Source organism: Acomys minous (assembly GCF_964271855.1).
Source record: "Acomys minous genome assembly, chromosome: 15".
NCBI classification, from domain to species: Eukaryota; Metazoa; Chordata; class Mammalia; order Rodentia; family Muridae; genus Acomys; species Acomys minous.
The window spans coordinates 100,020,314-100,037,651 of record NC_140497.1 but is presented as its reverse complement, the minus strand read 5'-3'; the positions used below and the strand labels follow the sequence as shown (position 1 = coordinate 100,037,651).

The 17,338-nt window shown below is 43.6% G+C and overlaps 1 protein-coding gene across 1 annotated transcript; it reads right to left on the bottom strand.

Annotated features, from left to right (window-relative positions):
• Positions 1-949: 949 nt before the first annotated feature.
• On the bottom strand, positions 950-10,529 carry LOC311584140 (uncharacterized protein). Its single transcript, XM_084758244.1, has 3 exons — positions 10,262-10,529; positions 4,642-4,768; positions 950-4,436 (listed from the first exon to the last, which is right to left on the bottom strand). The coding sequence occupies exons 1-3, from the start codon at positions 10,316-10,318 to the stop codon at positions 2,899-2,901; spliced, it is 1,722 nt and encodes a 573-aa protein (XP_084614370.1). The 5' UTR covers positions 10,319-10,529; the 3' UTR covers positions 950-2,898.
• Positions 10,530-17,338: the final 6,809 nt, after the last annotated feature.

Here is a 17,338-nt window from a genome sequence, read left to right as displayed (position 1 = left end):
TAAAGGGGTCATGCAGTTGAGGCTGGGCACCATGAAGACGGCCTGTGAGAGGCTGTTGGTGAAAGTGCAGTCTGGTCGCATCAGAAGACCCCAGCATTTTAGAGATGCCAATGTGTTGGGTCGACCACCAAGAGCAGCAGCAGCCGTGGAGTGGAGCCAGGCGGAGCCCAGAACACACACTGTGTGCTGCAGAGCACGGAGCCAGAGAAGTGGTGGAAAAAATGACTAATTGATATCACATTTGCTAAACTGCGTAACAGGATTTATCATCCTGTTTGTGTGTGCTCATGGCAGGAACACAAGCCTGACGTACTAGGTCAGCAGTGAGGGCTTCTTCCATAGAGAGTTTTCGCGAAGACTGACCCAGACCTCGGCTTGGGCATGATGTCATCTGTGAGTGGGTGTTTTAACCTTGGTTTCCCAACTCCCTAGTGTCACAAAAATGAAAGCACTCATATATGTATACATATACACACACACAAAGAGGATATTCCTAATCCACGTTATGATTAAAGCACTTCTGTGTTCCTATTTTACAAAGCTGTCAAGCAAGAGATACTTGGAAATTACTCAGAAAGGCATAACTAGTGTCAGTGAGAGCTTTACTGAGCTTCTGTGCTATGCAGCCCCTTCCCAGGTTTCTGCTACTAGGGTTCTAATAACCCACATGTTGCTCTCCTAGTGCTTTAGTCGGAGTCCTCTAAAGACACGACACCGAGGGATGATTCTTAGCCGAGCCACAGTGTCAAGGGAACGAGGCAGAGAGTGATGCCGAACGGCAGCACCCTCCTCTGGCCTCCAAGGGAGCACACACACACACACACACACACACACACACACACACACACACACACGCATCTACACATGCACACAGCCACAACGCTTACACACAACACATACACACAACGTAGCAAAACAAGAAAATGGCCTTCCTGGTGAACAAATCATATATATGTGTAAATAGATTTATTACTGCAACCCCTTACATTCAATGTGACCAAAGGCTTAGTCCTGGTGAATTCTTCTTGACCAGAGTGCACTTATACCAGGGGGATGTATCTTTTGGTAAGAGAAGTGAAAAGAACATTATAAAAAGCTGCAACATAAATGTGATAAAATTTACATGGAGAAAGAGCATTAGTTAGTAGGATCTCACTACATAAGACATTTTCACCAGTATTTTGGAAATAATGACTCTGCCATGAAAGGAAAAATTTGAAAAATTGTGAAGTTGATCTCTTAATGATTATTTTGTAGATATGCTGTCAATATATGAAAAACATAACCTGTATTGAACTGTATGTAACTATTGAAAACAGTTAAACTATAAAATATGCACAGAAATCTTTAGAGAAAAGTATTAAAAGTGAAAAAGTTAAATCCACTTTAAAAAGGCATTTGTTTTGAATTTATATACATATATGACTTATGGCAAGAGCCTAGAGTGAAAATCCAAAATATGAATTGCCGTGTGTATGTGTGTGTGTGTGTGTGTGTGTGTGTGCGCGTGCGCGCACGCCTGTGAGAGCAGCTAGTGTGCATGTGTGGGAGCTAGAGGACACCAGGCATCTTCCACCACCTCTGCCTTGCTCGCTTGGGACCTGGTCTTACACTGGTCTTGGAGCTTGTTTTTCAACTAGATGGGTTGGCAGCGAGCATCAGACATCTTCCTGCACTGCCCCTGCTTTTAGCAATGGTGGTCTAGGCAGGTTTGGCCACATCTGACATCCCACGTGGCACTGAGGATGTGACCTCAGGTCCTGATGCTTAAGCCATTTTCCCAGCCCAGTTAAAAAAATTTTATAGGTCCATTAAACGTGATTATTTAAAAACTACATTAAAAATTAAGACTGTTCACGTATTAGAAAAGACACTTCAATTCAGCATTTTAAATTGAAAGCAGAAAAAATTATTAACTGAATTTACTAATACTGAAACTACAGATTAAGCACATGCAACGTTATTAAGTAATTTCACTGAAACATTTATTTTCAAGAATAAAATTAGGAGCACACAGTTCAATCTATTTAAGAATGTGCCAATGACAAACATTTATAGACTCTAGGACATTTCCTCCCAAGCACGCAATTTCCGAAGCATTCCACACAAATTACTTTATACTAGGCTCTTCACACTAGTTGTGTTAACAGAATCCTACTGCATCAGCCTTCCACACTGTATGCTATGAGCGACAACTCCACATTTATAAGGTTTAGACTGCATACTTTGATATGCTGGTCAGCTGAAGACTTACCGATTTCTTCTGATCAAGGTCCTTGATACAGTGTGTTCCTTTGCACGTATGTGATGTGCATACGTGTGTGGCTGAGTGTTCACATGTGTTTGGCTGCACACTGCACTTGCATGTAGACCAGAGGTTGAAGGTAATGCTGGACGGCTTCCTTAATCACTCTCCACTTTATAGCTGAGAGCTCTCTCACTGAGCCTGAAGAGATGTGGGCAGACTAACTAACCAGCAAGCCTCTGCCTCCCTAGCACTGGGACTGCAGGCACATGCCGCCGTCATGTCTGACTTTTATATGGGTGCTGAGGACTTAAATCAAGATCTCAGGCTTCTGGGGCACATGCTATACAGACTGAGCCATCTTCTTGTCCATTTAATGGGCTTTGAAAGCTGGACGGAGACAAGTAGAAGCAACCCACATGCTTTACACAGCTACAAGTTAAATTCAGTACGCCATCACGCTTGCTAGAAAGTTCTTGTCATAATGGAGCTTTTTCTTTATTCTATATTTAGAGATCGTCTCCATTTATGCTTTTTTTAAGGGAACCAGAACACGGTAAGGCTTATCCACATTGCTTACTACCAAATGTTTCCCCCGCTTTGAATTGTGAGATTCCAACTTATTTAAAGAGGAGAAAGCCTTCCCAGCCAGTTTATACGCAGTGCGCCCTCTCATGGTAGCGGAGGGAGCCGTGAGTGCTGTAGGATTTCCCACACTGTTTACACACATAGGGCTTCTCCCCGGTGTGGATTCTCTCATGGCATCGCAGGGAGCTGTGGTCGGTGAAGGCTTTCCCACAGAACGTGCACACATAGGGCTTCTCCCCTCTGTGGATCCTCTCATGGCGCTGAAGAGAACTGTGGTAAGTGAAGGCCGTTCCACAGAGCTTACACACATAGGGTTTCTCTTCACTGTGAATATTTTCATGGCAACGCAGAGAACTGTGATACATAAAGGCTTTGCCACACTGTTTACAGACATAGGGCTTCTCCCCCGTGTGCGTCCTCTCGTGGCAGTGCAGGGAGCTGTGAAACGTAAAGGCTTTCCCACACACCCTGCACAGACACGGTTTCAACCCACTGTGAATTCGCTCATGTTTTTTCAGTGCGCTGCTCAGCACAAAGGCTTTCCCACACTGCTTACACCCGTGGGACTTCTGTCCACTGTGAATCTGCTCGTGGTATCTAAGGGCGTTGTGATGCATGAAGCGCTTCCCACACTGCTTACATGCGTAGGGCTTCTCCCCACTGTGGGTCCGCTCATGGCATTTAAGGGACCCTTGACGGCTGAAGGCTTTCCCACACAGTTGACATGTGTAAGGTTTCTCTCCACTGTGGATGCGCTCATGACACTGCAGAGAGCTGCAGTCGATGAAGGCCTTCCCACACGCCTTGCACTCGTAGGGCTTCACGCCAGTGTGAATCCGCTCATGTCTTCTCAAGGCGCTGGAACAAGCGAAGGCTTTCCCACACTGCCTGTACACATACGGTTTCTCTGAGCTGTAGCTCTTCCCGTGGGACTGAAGCGAGCTGTGGTCACTGATGGCTTTCCCACAGTGACTCCACGTGTGTTTTATTCCATTGTGAGTTTGCTCATGACTCTCAGCCTTACTCAAAAAAGGAAAGACCTTCAGGAATTGCTTGCATTCGTAGGGTTTCTCTCCACTATGGGTCCTTTCATGGCGGCGAAGGCCACTGGAGTAGGTGAAGGTTTTGCCACACTGATTACATATATAAAGCTGTTCTCCAGTGTGAGTTCTTTTGTGTGTCAAGAAAGAACTGGAAGAATGAAAGGCTTTATCACATACTTTACACATATATGGCCCATTTCCATTATGTGTTATTATGGGCTGTTGAATACCAGCAAGAGTCAAAAAGTCTTTCTCACTCTGCTTTAAAACACAAGGCTTTTCTGAAGTATGCATTCTTTCACGTACTTGAACATAACTGTGTCTACTAAAACCTTCCTCAGTTTGCTCACATCCGTAAGTTTCCTCTTCATTGTGAGTCTTCTTATGTTCCAGAAAGCACTGGTGAGAGCTGAGGACTTGCCCACACTGCTCACACATGCGTGGTTTCTCTGAAGAGTCTTGATAGTCACATAGTTTGTATCCAGTCTGAATTACAATGGGAAGAATTGTCCTCACATTTTCATTGTCACCTTCAAGGGTCCAGTCTTCTTGTTTTTTTGCTAGAATGCAGATCCAGAAAAATCACTTTGAGTTAATACAACACTATAGAAAATATTAGAGTCTAAGTAGGCTTTGGGTATAACATGATCATGATTGGTTTATTCATCAAAGTTTGTTGCTTTACAAACCACGGAGCTTCACTGATCAAAAAAAAATACACTTTACTCATGAACTAACTAAACAAGGTGATGACCTCACCCTTACCTATGGCAGCCAGGTTCCTGAAGGTCTCCTGCATCACGTCTCTGTGCAGCCTCTTTTGGGAAGAATTCAGCAAAGCCCATTCCTCTGGGGTGAAGCTCACAGCCACATCCTCAAAGGACACAGACTCCTAAAAAATGACACAGCATTGAAGATCGAGACTCGATGTATACGATGCTTTGTTTGTTTGTTTGGTTTTCAAGACAGGGTCTCTCTGTGTGTAGCCCTGGCTGTGCTGGACTTGCTTTGTAGACCAGGCTGGCCTCGAACTCACAGAGATCCGCCAGCCTCTGCCTCCCGAGTGCGCCACATACCTGGCTTGATGCCTACAATGTTTACAGAATGCTGTGTTGTTTAAATGTTCAATCCATCACTGTCCTAGTTAATGCTCTTTAACAGTGCGATTCCCAGGCTGAAACTACATTCTAAGGGAAAAGCAGGTCACCCCAGTAAAGGCTGTTGCACCTCTCACAAAAAAATCCTACCAGGCCAAGCTTTACTCCCAGGACCAGGAGGCGGAGGCAGGCACATCTCCTTGAGTTTAAGGCCAGCCTTACATACTGGGTTCCTGGTCAGCTAGGGCTAAATAGTGAGGCTCTGTCTTAAAACACAAATCTCATTAGTCAGTATCCGTTATAGAGTTAGCATTGACTATCCAGAGACTAATCTTAGAAATGCTTGAGAGCTGGGTGTGGGGGTGACGCCGGTAATCCCAGCACTGGGGGATTTTAGAGAGAGGTGGATCTCTGTGAGTTTGAGGCCAGCCTAGTCTATAGAGTGAGTTCCAGGAACTCCGTGGAAGGCTACACAGAGAAACTCTCAAAAATCCAACCCCCCCCCATAAAAAAGAAAGAAATGCTTGAAAACAGGGCCTGAGCTGAAACGTCCTCCCCCCACAACCCATGGAAAACTGCTGGGCATGGTGGCACACACTTATAATCCCAGCACTGGGGAGGTGCAGACAGGTATATAGTAGTCAGCCAATCTAGTACAATTGGTAGGGTTCAGGCAAAAAGAACGTTTCTAAAAAGATGGACAGCATTCCCAAGGAAGCCATTCTGCCTTCCACATGCACACATACATATGTACACACATGCATGTGTACTTGTGCAAATATCTGCAACCATATATATGCATAAAAAAAAAAAGATAAAATTTCAACTTTCCTTGGGGTCTGGGACCTGGTATTTGGATGGATTTCTCTAGCCTGCTTGTGGAGAGGAGCTTGGTGTTCTAGTTTAGGGCAGCAACACACTGGTTAGCTCCACTGTCCCTCTAAATGTCTGCAAGGTTCCGACGTGCTTATCAGAAGGGTCCTACTTGACCAGAATGGGCACGTGCCCTGGAAGATCAGTCTCTAATCAGCTGACCTGACGGAGAATACAGAGCAAGTGCTTCATCTCCAACTTCTTCCTTAGGAAACCGTGCACATCCAAAACTCCGGAAAGCTTGTACTTGGCGTCTTACAGGGAGTCTAACCTAAATACTTTTAAAGACCTGTGAAGGATAATCTCCTATGGTAACGTAGAAAGATTTTATTCGCTCCTTCCCCCCAATGCTAAAGGAAACAGAAATGAGAGGCACAGCACTGTCAGATAGTTAGGTGACATAATTATTTCTCAATATAACTTTACCCAGCTGACTACTAACCCAAAACATCCTTTAACAGAAGATCCCTAAATATAAATAAAGAGGACATCCCATAAAAAGTCTCATGTAAATACAAATGAGCTGAACATTTTACAAACAAAGAGTGCTGAGCAAAAAAGTTTAGACAAAATAACAGTATGTGGCTTCAATACCTTGATATCACAAATAGATCACCCAGCAAGAGGAAAAAAATAATCAACCAAGGAATTTCATAGTTAAACTGGACCATAGATCAAATGCACTTAACTTACAGGAAATCGATCAAACAACTGAAGAACACACACAGTCTTCTCAGCATAGATGAAAAATTCTCTGAAGCACATCACATATTAGGTGATTAGGCATGTGAAAATCCCAAAACATATACAAAAGAGCCAAGGAACTAACCAAACTAACAAAAACAAACAAACAAACAAACCCAAACACACTCTGAAATGCTTTCTTGCATTGTATAAGATCAAAAATAGTCAAATTGCAAAATACTTAATTTGGAAAAAATATTAAGAAACCCAGGTCCAAGAAGACAGCTTAGTTGGTAAAGTGCTCACCACATAAGCAGAAAGAACTAATTTTGATCCCTAGTACTAAAAAAAAAAAAAAAAAAAAAAAAAAAAAAAAAAGAAAAAAGAAAAAAAAGTTGAGCACAGAGCTGGGCGTGGTGGTGCAACCTGTAATCCCAGCACTTGGGAGGCAGAGGCAGATTCATCTCTGTGAGCCTGAGACCAGCCTGGTAACAAATTGAGTCCAGGACAACCAAGGTTGCACAGAGAAACACTGTCTTGAAAAACAAAAAACAAACAAAAACCAACCAACCAACCAACCAACCAAACAAACAAACAAAGTTGAACACCATAGCACATACCAGTGCTGGGGTTTTGTAAGACCTGTACTTGTGGAACTAATAGAGGAAAATAAAATGAAGCCAATTGCTTTGTAGAATGACTATATGATAATAAAAATGAAATGAATAAATGAAAAGAAGCCTCTACCAAATATAATGTAATATTGAAAAAGAGATTAAATACAACAGTAAGTTGGGAAGTGGTGGTTAGGGGTGAACCTGGGAGGAGTCAGGAGAAATGAAACTGAATATGATCAAAATATATTATATGCATATATAACATTCTCAAGAAATCAATATTACATTAACAAACTATAGAAATGATCCCTGAAAGTATACTCTTCAATATTATATTAAAAAAGAGACTAGCAAGTAATTATGGGAAAGATAAACAATCTTGAAGTGATCCACATATAAGGGGAAAATTTATTCACAATGTAGCAGTCATCAACAGTGTTTCAACTAAAGTTTCTTTTTCTTTTCTTTTTTCTTTTTCTTTTTTAACTTAGTTAAGGTTTCTGTTACTGTGATAAACACCAGGACCAAGAGCATCTTGGGGAGGGAAGAGTTTCGTTTAGCTTACATGTACCAACTACAGCTCATCCGGAAGGAAAGTCAGGGCAGGAGTGATGCAGAGGCCATGGAGGTCACCCCTCACTGGCTTGCTCCTGATGGAGGTCAGCGCTCACTGGCTTGCTCCTGATGGAGGTCAGCGCTCACTGGCTTGCTCTTCATTGAGGTCAGCGCTCATTGGCTTGCTCCTCACGGAGGTCACCGCTCACTGGCTTGCTCCTCACGGAGGTCACCGCTCACTGGCTTGCTCCTCACGGAGGTCAGCGCTCACTGGCTTGCTCTTCATGGAGGTCAGCGCTTACTGGCTTGCTCCTCACGGAGGTCACCGCTCACTGGCTTGCTCCTCACGGAGGTCAGCGCTCACTGGCTTGCTCCTCACGGAGGTCAGCGCTCACTGGCTTGCTCTTCATGGAGGTCAGCGCTCACTGGCTTGCTCTTCACGGAGGTCAGCGCTCACTGGCTTGCTCTTCATGGAGGTCACCCTCACTGGCTTGCTCCTCACGGAGGTCAGCGCTCACTGGCTTGCTCTTCATGGAGGTCAGCGCTCACTGGCTTGCTCCTCACGGAGGTCAGCACTCACTGGCTTGCTCCTCACGGAGGTCACCGCTCACTGGCATGCTCCTCATGGAGGTCAGCGCTCACTGGCTTGCTCCTCACGGAGGTCACCGCTCACTGGCTTGCTCCTCATGGTTTGCTCAACCTGTTTTTTTTGTAGTAAACAGGACCACCAACCCAGAAGTGGTACCACCCACAGTGATGTGGGCCCTCTTACATCTATCAAAAAGTATCATGGGCCTGCCCACAGGGCAATATGATGGAGGCATTTTCTCAGCTGAGAGTCCTTCTCCCAAAACAATTCTAGCTGGTGTCAGGATGACATAAAGCTAGCCATTATAGCATGAATGGCAGCCAGCAACCTGCCCAACACACTCACAGACACCAGAGGAGGTAACCATTGCTGTTTCAATACAAAGGAAAGAGTAACACAAGGACAGTCCAAAAGATGACACCCAAAGGCGTGAGACACCATTAAACTATGTAGGAAGGCAGGAGGGTGCAAAATCAACACACAGTGCCCAGCACATATTCCTTTCAGTGAATAATGAACTATCTCACAGAGATACACTATCAGAAAGAAATAATATGTGTCATAAACTAAAATGTTCAAGTCAAGCCTCACTGATGACAGGAACATCTTCTACAAAGGCAATTTTAGGTCACTGAAGAAAGAAATTATAAAGAGAAAGAAAGGGTGTGGAGCTGGGTGAGTGGAGGTGGTAAGGCTGGGGAGGAGTTGAGGGAAAGTAATCAGAACGTATTGTATGAAAAAAACTTCAATTAAAAACCAAGAAAGGCTTTAAACAAGACATTAGAAGAGAAAAAGACCAACCCTGAGCATGGATTAGGAGAAGCAATATTGCTAAAATGACTCAAAAGTGTAATACCGATTCAATGAAATTCCCATCTAATGATCACAACATTTTACTTTGTTGTTGTTGTTTTTTTTTTCCCCGAGACAGGGTTTCTCTGTGTAGCCTTGGCTGTCCTGGACTCGCTTTGTAGACCAGGCTGGCCTTGAACTCAGAGCGATCTGCTTGCCTCTGCCTCCTGAGTGCTGGGATTAAAGGCATGTGCCATCATGCCCGGCTAGAAACAATTCTTAAAATTAGTAGAAACGCGCAAGAGACCTGGGGTAGCCAGCAGCAAAAAAGATTTCAAAACACACTGCAGATCTGTAATGACAACAAACAAAGTAGGACAGAACAGAACAAAACTCGACAGAGTAGTGTCATAAATATATAGGCCAATGGTAAACAAAATATAAAAATAAACCCACACATTTGGCCAGCTGAATCTCAACAAAGGTGCCAAAAATATACACCAGAGAAAGATTACAATAGTCAATAAATGATGGTGGCAATATGGATTTCTACGTGGAGATGTCTGAAACTGGACTCCTGTCTTAGACTCTGGAGAAAAATCAATTCACAAAGTGTTTACTTGTTGCCTGCAAATGATTGGCTGATCAGAAAAGACAAAGCACTGTTAAAGCAGCACCTTAATACTGTTTGACTTATCACTCCAAGCAAAGCCTTTTTGTCTAGCTGCCCCTTGATAAGCTTCCACACATTACAATCCGGGGCCCTCTCCCTATTTGTAATAGTCTTTTCATATAAAGTCATACCTCAGCATAAAAAAATTAAACCAATCGCTACAAACAGTCCATTTGCATCACAGACCGCCACAGATTCCTGTTTCTCACAGGGAGAGGTGGATCGCCCGTCCAGCTGGTTTGCAAATGTAGGGGAGGACCTGGGAATTGAGGGGCTTCAACTGTCAATCAAAAAAAAAAAGTATTTAGATGGGAGACAAAATCGTGATTTCAGATGTTGCTTCCCAGGAGCCGGAAAGACAGGAACCTCGGCTTACTAGGCAGAACAAAGCGACCCCGCACCGCGCACCGCGCGCCGCGCTGGGGACCCCCGAGCCGCCGCCTCCGCGGATCCCGCGAGTCCCGAGCGCAGCGGCGCGATCCCGCCTCTCATCCTCCGTGCTCACCATGGCTGCGCTCCGGGCTCCCCGCGGCCTCCCCGGGCTCCTGGTTTTAGCAGTCATAGCACTGCAGCAAGCGACCCGGGACTCCCTCAACCCGCTACACAAAACTACGAGGACGCTGTTGCCAGGAAGAAAGATGGCGGGTAAAGAACTTCCGCTCCATCCTCCGGCGCTACTGAAAAAACAAGTTGCACCCGATCGCCACTTTTGACGTTCAGATCCCTGTCCCCTTGAGACCTAACCCCAACACTAGGTTTAGGGGTCACGAAACAAACAAACAAACAAACAAACAAACAAACACAACAGCAACAACAGCACCGAAGCTGAACAGTTTGGGACTCCATAAACTGACAACCGCAACTAGGGCAACTCCACTAAGATGGCAGGTGACGTCCTTCCGCTTTGCCTGCCTGCCATCTCCAGCGGACAACTCACACCAGCCGCTTCAGGGGCCCTCTGGACTATTCCGGGGGTCAGCGTCATGCTACACGGCTGAGCAATCCGGGACTCCCTGAGCTAACAGGACACACGGAGCCCTTTGAGACAAAATCGATCCCTACCTGACTATTCATTTCCAGCACAGTCATTACCAGTCTGCCTTCTCTAGGTGAGGGCCAGCTGACCTCGGACATAAGTGCATTCAAGCAGAATGTGCACCTGACTCTAAGTGTGTGTGTGTGTGTGTGTGGTGTCTCTGCACACCTACAGCTTTCGAAATGAAGTCACCAGAATTTCAAACTTAACGTCCCATGGAGACAATCCATGTGCTCAGAGAAGTGGTTGGTTAGCCCAGAACACAGAGATCCAGGTATCGCCTTTTATGTTTAAGAATAAGAAAATGATAAGAATATACCAGATATGGGGCTGGAGAGATGGCTCAGAGGTTAAAATCAGCTTCTGCTGGCTGCTCTTCTGAAGGTCCTGAGTTCAATTCTCAGCAATCACATGGTGGCTTATAACCATCCATAATGAGATCTGATGCCCTCTTCTGGCCTGCAGGCAGAATGCTGTATACATAATAAATAAATAAATATTAAAAAAAAGAGAAGAATATACCAGATATTAGATTATATAAAGTTTATTAAATGAGCACGGGGAGAGGAAAGGGGAGAAGGGTACCCCAGAGAGAGAGAGTCGGGGGTGGGGTGGGGGGCAGAGGAAGGAGGGAGGGTCGAGGTGGGTCTGTCATTGTATATAGCCCTGGGCAGGCCACACCCCCGTGGCAGGTAGGGTAGGCAATGACATCACAGGTAGGCGGAGCGAAACAGAATCCTAACGTCGCCTGATGCCACTCTTGAACAATTTGGAATGAGGCAATAGCTCCCCGCTTCCCCGAGTCTTATCCATTTTCATTAAAGAGAAGATAAATACGCCACTAAGCGAATACAATATTGATTCACGGCGCTAAATGTAGGGAAGGCTGACCCTAGAAGTTCTGCTCTAGCCACTGTTCCGCACAGCTCTGCTCTAAAGGTATCCTGGTAGCTGGGAGCCAGGAAATGCGACACAGTCACACTGCACAACAAGCCTCGAACGTGCGGGGTATGAGCAGAGCTTTCCAGGCTGGCCTGTGATTGGAGGGATCGTGTGGCCTAAGTGTTGTGTCAAGCTCAGAGATTAAAAAAAAAAAGATTTATTTAGTTATTATTATGTATACAATGGCTGTCTACATGTACACCTGCATGCCAGAAGAGGGCATCAGATCTCATAGATGGCTGTGAGCCACCATGTGGTTGCTGGGAATTGAACTCAGGACCCTGGGAAGAGCAGCCAGTGCTCTTAAACACTGAGCCATCTCTCCAGCCCAATATTTTAAAGCCTGAGACCTAACAATACTCCTTAACCAGGCATTGTAAGGGATACCCTGTAACTCTCTATTTTGTACACATAGGCCATCCTTTCTGAAAATGCTTCATTACAAAGATGTAATGAACATTGATAGGTTGTTATTTAGGCTTCCAAGTTTCCTGCTACAGACTCTGGTTATATAAAGATCCTGCTTCATCAACATCTGAGTGACTCAAATAGGTCTCATCTTTTGTTTTCCCCTTTCCATGGATTATGAACATGATTTATATGTTAGCCTAAATTATTCATATCCAGCAGATCCTCAAAATATCATGAACTCAGACTTTGTAAACCTCAGTGTTGAAGGCTGACTTCTATACCACAGGGTAAACTGAGGTAGGGCATAGAGTCAGTGACTGATCACTCAGCAGACTTTTCTCTGAAGGAATAAAGCTAGATTTCCTGGAGCCAGTTCTCCCTGTGGCTGGTGGGATACTCTTTTACTCTTTTGATTTACTGGGGCCAGGAGAATAGAGAAAGAAAAGGGGGAAAGAATCATACACACACACACACACACACACACACACACACACACACACACATACACATACACACACATACACACACAAATACATACACTTGATGGATGAAGCAAGAGAAGGCCCAGCAAGTTTACACATAACATACACATACACATATATACATACATGTATATTCACATATTGGGTTGGATGGAGCAAAGCTCCAACTACCTTTGCATAAATACATATACACACATACATATTGGGTGGATGGAGCAGACTCCAACTAACTGTACACACACACACACACACACACACACACACACACACACACACACATGCATATTGGGTGAGTGGAGCAGACTCCAGCAAGCAGGCTCTAACCAACTTATTTCCACCCACAGCTGATACATCTTAGCAAAAATCTTTTAAGCATGAAGTTACATTGTGATTACATTGTTTTCCTTTTAGTGAATGATCATCAGAAAACAATATGTCCCTAATACCTTACATGAGAAACATGTTATAGGCTGTGTAAATATATAATTAAATAAGCAAGGTAATTTTCCAGCCAGTTTCTCTTTGGTGGCAGGCTGCAATTTGTTGTTAAAAAGAAAGGATCATTTATCTTATTTGTCTTAAAAGGTGATCTTATAAAAATCTTGAAAGAATTACAAATCTAAACTTTTGTATAAAAATAGCTATTTCTACTTTAAATCCTCAAGGTGCACATCTACTCACTAACAGTTCTTATTAAATCATGTCAGGAAGCTGAGGGCAAAATGGGTACAAGAAGTAAATCATCACCTTGATCAGCAGCCCGGCTTTGGTGAGAGTCACGCCAGCCAGTGCTAATCGGGCTGCCATTGTTCATATCCCTGACCTCAGAAAGTCCCCAGGCCAGCTAATTCAGAGTGCACTGAACTTCAAATAGTTCCCTAAGATTTTCTACATCAGAGCCACCTGCAAAAACATTTTAAGTTAACCTCACTATCTATTTTTCCAAATTGTTTCTAAGGGAGGTGGTCATGGCCAGCAATCTACATCTCTTAAGTTCTTTCCAAGGGTGGTGGTTGAATCTTTACTCTGCTCCAGCAGCTACTCCTGAAAATGATCAAGCACCATTATTGTAAGTGCCAATGCTACTGCTCAGTGAGGGGCTGGAAGGCCCCGTAGGGTTTTCATACAATTGATAAACTAAGAAGGATATGGAGACTGCAGAGACAATATACAGAGTCATGGTCCACAACAGCACAAAGTCCTCAGGACACATGGTGCTCGGGGCTCTGCCTCTCTGAGACACCCATCGTGGTTGTGCTAACTATGTGGGCCACATTCCATGAGTTCTAAAGCTGTTTTGCTGTTCCTCCTGCATGACCCTTGACACCTTAGAACCTTGTCAAGATTGTGTTTCACTTTGAAGTTCAGCAAAGCCACTAAAGACCTCATCCTATCTGGTGGACCCACTGCACATCAAACAGTGGCTCTGGCGCTTCCATGGCCTTGACAAAACCCGTCTTCTCAATTGCCCAGAAAGCCTCCTGATATTCACGGGCACCTTTGCTAGAGCTAACCAAGTGGCTCTACCAGTTCTGAGTCAGTTCATCTAAAGAGGGATGGGGAGTGGCCTTTCTTTCTTTCTTTCTTTCTTTCTTTCTTTCTTTCTTTCTTTCTGTTCTTGGTTTTTATCTGTGTAGCCCTAGCTGTCCTGGAACTTGCTTGGTAGACTAGGCTGGCTTTCAAATCAGAGATCCCCCTGCCTCTGCCTCCTGAAAGCTGGAGTTAGAGGTGTGCCCTGCCACTGCTGTTGCCACCACCTGGCTAAGACTTTTAAAATTTAAACTGTTCAAAGGCAGAGCAGTTCCTGATTATTATAATGTCTATACGGAACTTCCAAGCTCCTTGTCCGTATACTTTCTCATTGATTGTACCTTTCTCTGCATTAGGTCAGAGATAAGGGGTGTTTTCTTGCTTTCTTACTAGTTCTTGGAAAAGTTCATACAAAATAGTTTGATCATGGTCACCTCTGCCTCAAAAACAAATTACATTTATCAACACATTGATAGAAACAGTAATGAAACTGCACAGAAATTATTTGAGGAAAATACACATTAAAAATAAAACTAGTGGATCCACACACAAAAGTTATTCTATTTTGTAACACAGAATAAATATGTAAGAAATGATCGTATCACTCCAATAAGAACATCAGCAATAAATCATTTAAAAAATATGGAGAGCTTCATGAATTTGGATGTTATTTTCATGCAGGGAGCATATTTTTTGGTAGTAGAAATTTTAGTATACGTGTTGTCAAAGTGAACTCAATAACTTATCTTTAAGACTCATTAACCATAATAAGATCTATATAAAAACAAACTCTATTGACATGTTAGAAAAGCACCCCATTCACTAATAAATTTATCATGGCTTAAACATAAAGCAGAAAACTAAATGTTTATGATATAATTTGATTTAAAATGACTACTTATTAAACTCTTTATTGCTATTGCTGAACTGTTATTGCTCAAACAAACCTGGCTTTTCTGCAGCTGTTTTCTTTAACCTTTATTATCACATGTATGATGCATGAGTGTCTATGTACGCATGCCACGCTGCGCATGTGGAGATTAGGAGACAACTTTGTGGAACTGGTTTGACTCTTTGAGTGTTATGTAGATTCTGGGGGATGGAACTTAGGCCATCAGACTTGCCCAACAAATGATTTTACCACTGAGCCATCTCAATAGCCCATATTTATTTTGAAGGCTGAAGTTAGAAATGCACATTTCAGAGACCTACTTTAGGAACAGATCACTAATAAGCACATTATGTTTACAATCTTTACAGAAATTCTTCAACATTAGGTAATTTCCAGAGCAGTTTACAAATGACTTAGCATCAGGCTACCCCTTAGTACACATGTTTTGGTAGAATTATATTTTGGGCAACTTTTCATACTTTTCAAATTATTTCTTACAGTAAACAATTTTATTTTATACTTCACATTTACATGATTTGATTCAGGCATACTCAAATGGCCAACTAAATACTTTTGTATATATCTATATATCTTCAAAATAATCTTTTTCACCATGGTGGGTTCTTTTATATTTTTTTAATTAAACTGAGGTGTTCCCATATTTTACATTGATATGAATTTTCTTCATTTGAACTGTTACATTTCCTAGAAAAAGAATCTTGTGATAATGGGGCCCTCCCACGTTCTAGATCAGGGATTTTCTGATTTTATATTTTGAAAGGGAACAAGAACCTTTAAGGGGTTTTCTCATGCTGCTTAGTCATAGCTTTTCTCCTGTATGGGTTTGTTCACATATTCAAAAATTTACCTAAGAAAACAGGACTTTCCCAGAGTTTGGATTTTAGTGGGGTTCACTGTGAAGTATACTTGCTTAGTTTCTATAAGTACTCCAGACAGGAAGGCTTTGCCTCCCAGCCTTCCTTTACATGCTCTGAATGCTTTCATTGCGTCAAATGCAGCTGGCAGGCCAATTTGGTCTTGTTTTTTTTTTTTCCTAAAATGAATAGTTACAGTATTAAAGGAATTATATTTTAGGTAGTTTACTGTCATAATATGACAAAGCATGATGTATTTATAGACTTTTTCCTTTCACATTCCAAATCATGGACCTGCATTGATCAGCCAAATGCTTATTATTTCATTGATTAACTAGAGGAATGTCTCACTCTTACTTATAGCATTTCAGATTTCTGACAATTTCTGATATCATGTCTCTGTGGAGCTTCCTTTGGGAAGAATCCAACCAAGCCCATTCCTCAAAGGTGATGTTCATGGCCACTCTGAAAACACGCCACACATTCCCAGGAAGGATGGCTGAGATTCCCAGCCCTGCATATCTATGCTTGTAACACATTCATATCATGCTGAATTTTCCAAATGTGTATACAGTAGTTATCATAATTTCACCTTGCATTTATGCTTAACTTCCCCCTCCCCACCCCCCCACAATGCAATTCTGATGCTGGATTGGAACTGTATGGTAAAGCAGTCCTAGAGGTATGTGATCGCCCGGTGTGTTGCTGGGCCATCTCAACTGCTGTCTTTCCTATGACCTACAACCCAATATGCCAATGGGTCCACCAGCCTGGGGAGAGGGTTGGCGTTGGTTTATGTTAACAACATGGTGTTTGTTTAATTGCTATTGTCCATCTGGATGTCAGCAGACTCTGTACCACTTATAGAGGGGCTGGGGTCTACCTGATCAGAACCAAAACACACTATGGCGAATTAACTGGTGTTAGTTAGCTGGTGTTCTAAGAATGTTTTTCTTGAGTGTAAAAGCTTCTCAGAGAAGAAGCGAGGGCATTAGCGTTGCTCCCTCACCCAGCCCTACTACACATCTCTACTGCGCGTCCCATTCCACCCGCCCCGATTTATACCATCTTCCAGCCCAGCCCCCCACCCATCCCCCAGCCCCCACCTCCCAGTCCTACCCCACCCTTACTGGCAGTCTATCTACCCACTGCCTCGCAGTCCGGAAGCCCTGGGCACAGCTGAGCAGAGGCTCCAGTAGGATGGGACAAGGCATTCAGTGGACTCTGGAGCAGAAAGACCGAAAGCCCGCCCACAGACCTGCCAATCTACTTCGTACACCCTCCCCTCGCCATGTCTGCTTTGAGGCTCCCGCGGGACAAGAAGCTCCCCTGCTCAGCGGCCACAGGGCCAGCAAGGCTGAATCACCTCAGATTCCCTCAGCTGACAGGACAGCGGTGCCACTAAAACGGTCTG

Excerpts from the sequence above, each read along its gene's own strand:
- LOC311584140 (XM_084758244.1), bottom strand. The coding sequence starts at position 10,318 with ATGACTGCTAAAACCAGGAGCCCGGGGAGGCCGCGGGGAGCCCGGAGC. Across the intron at positions 4,769-10,261 it reads GAGCCCGGAGCGCAGCCATG|GAGTCTGTGTCCTTTGAGGA; the intron begins GTGAGCACGGAG and ends GTCATTTTTTAG. Across the intron at positions 4,437-4,641 it reads CAGGAACCTGGCTGCCATAG|CAAAAAAACAAGAAGACTGG; the intron begins GTAAGGGTGAGG and ends TCTGCATTCTAG.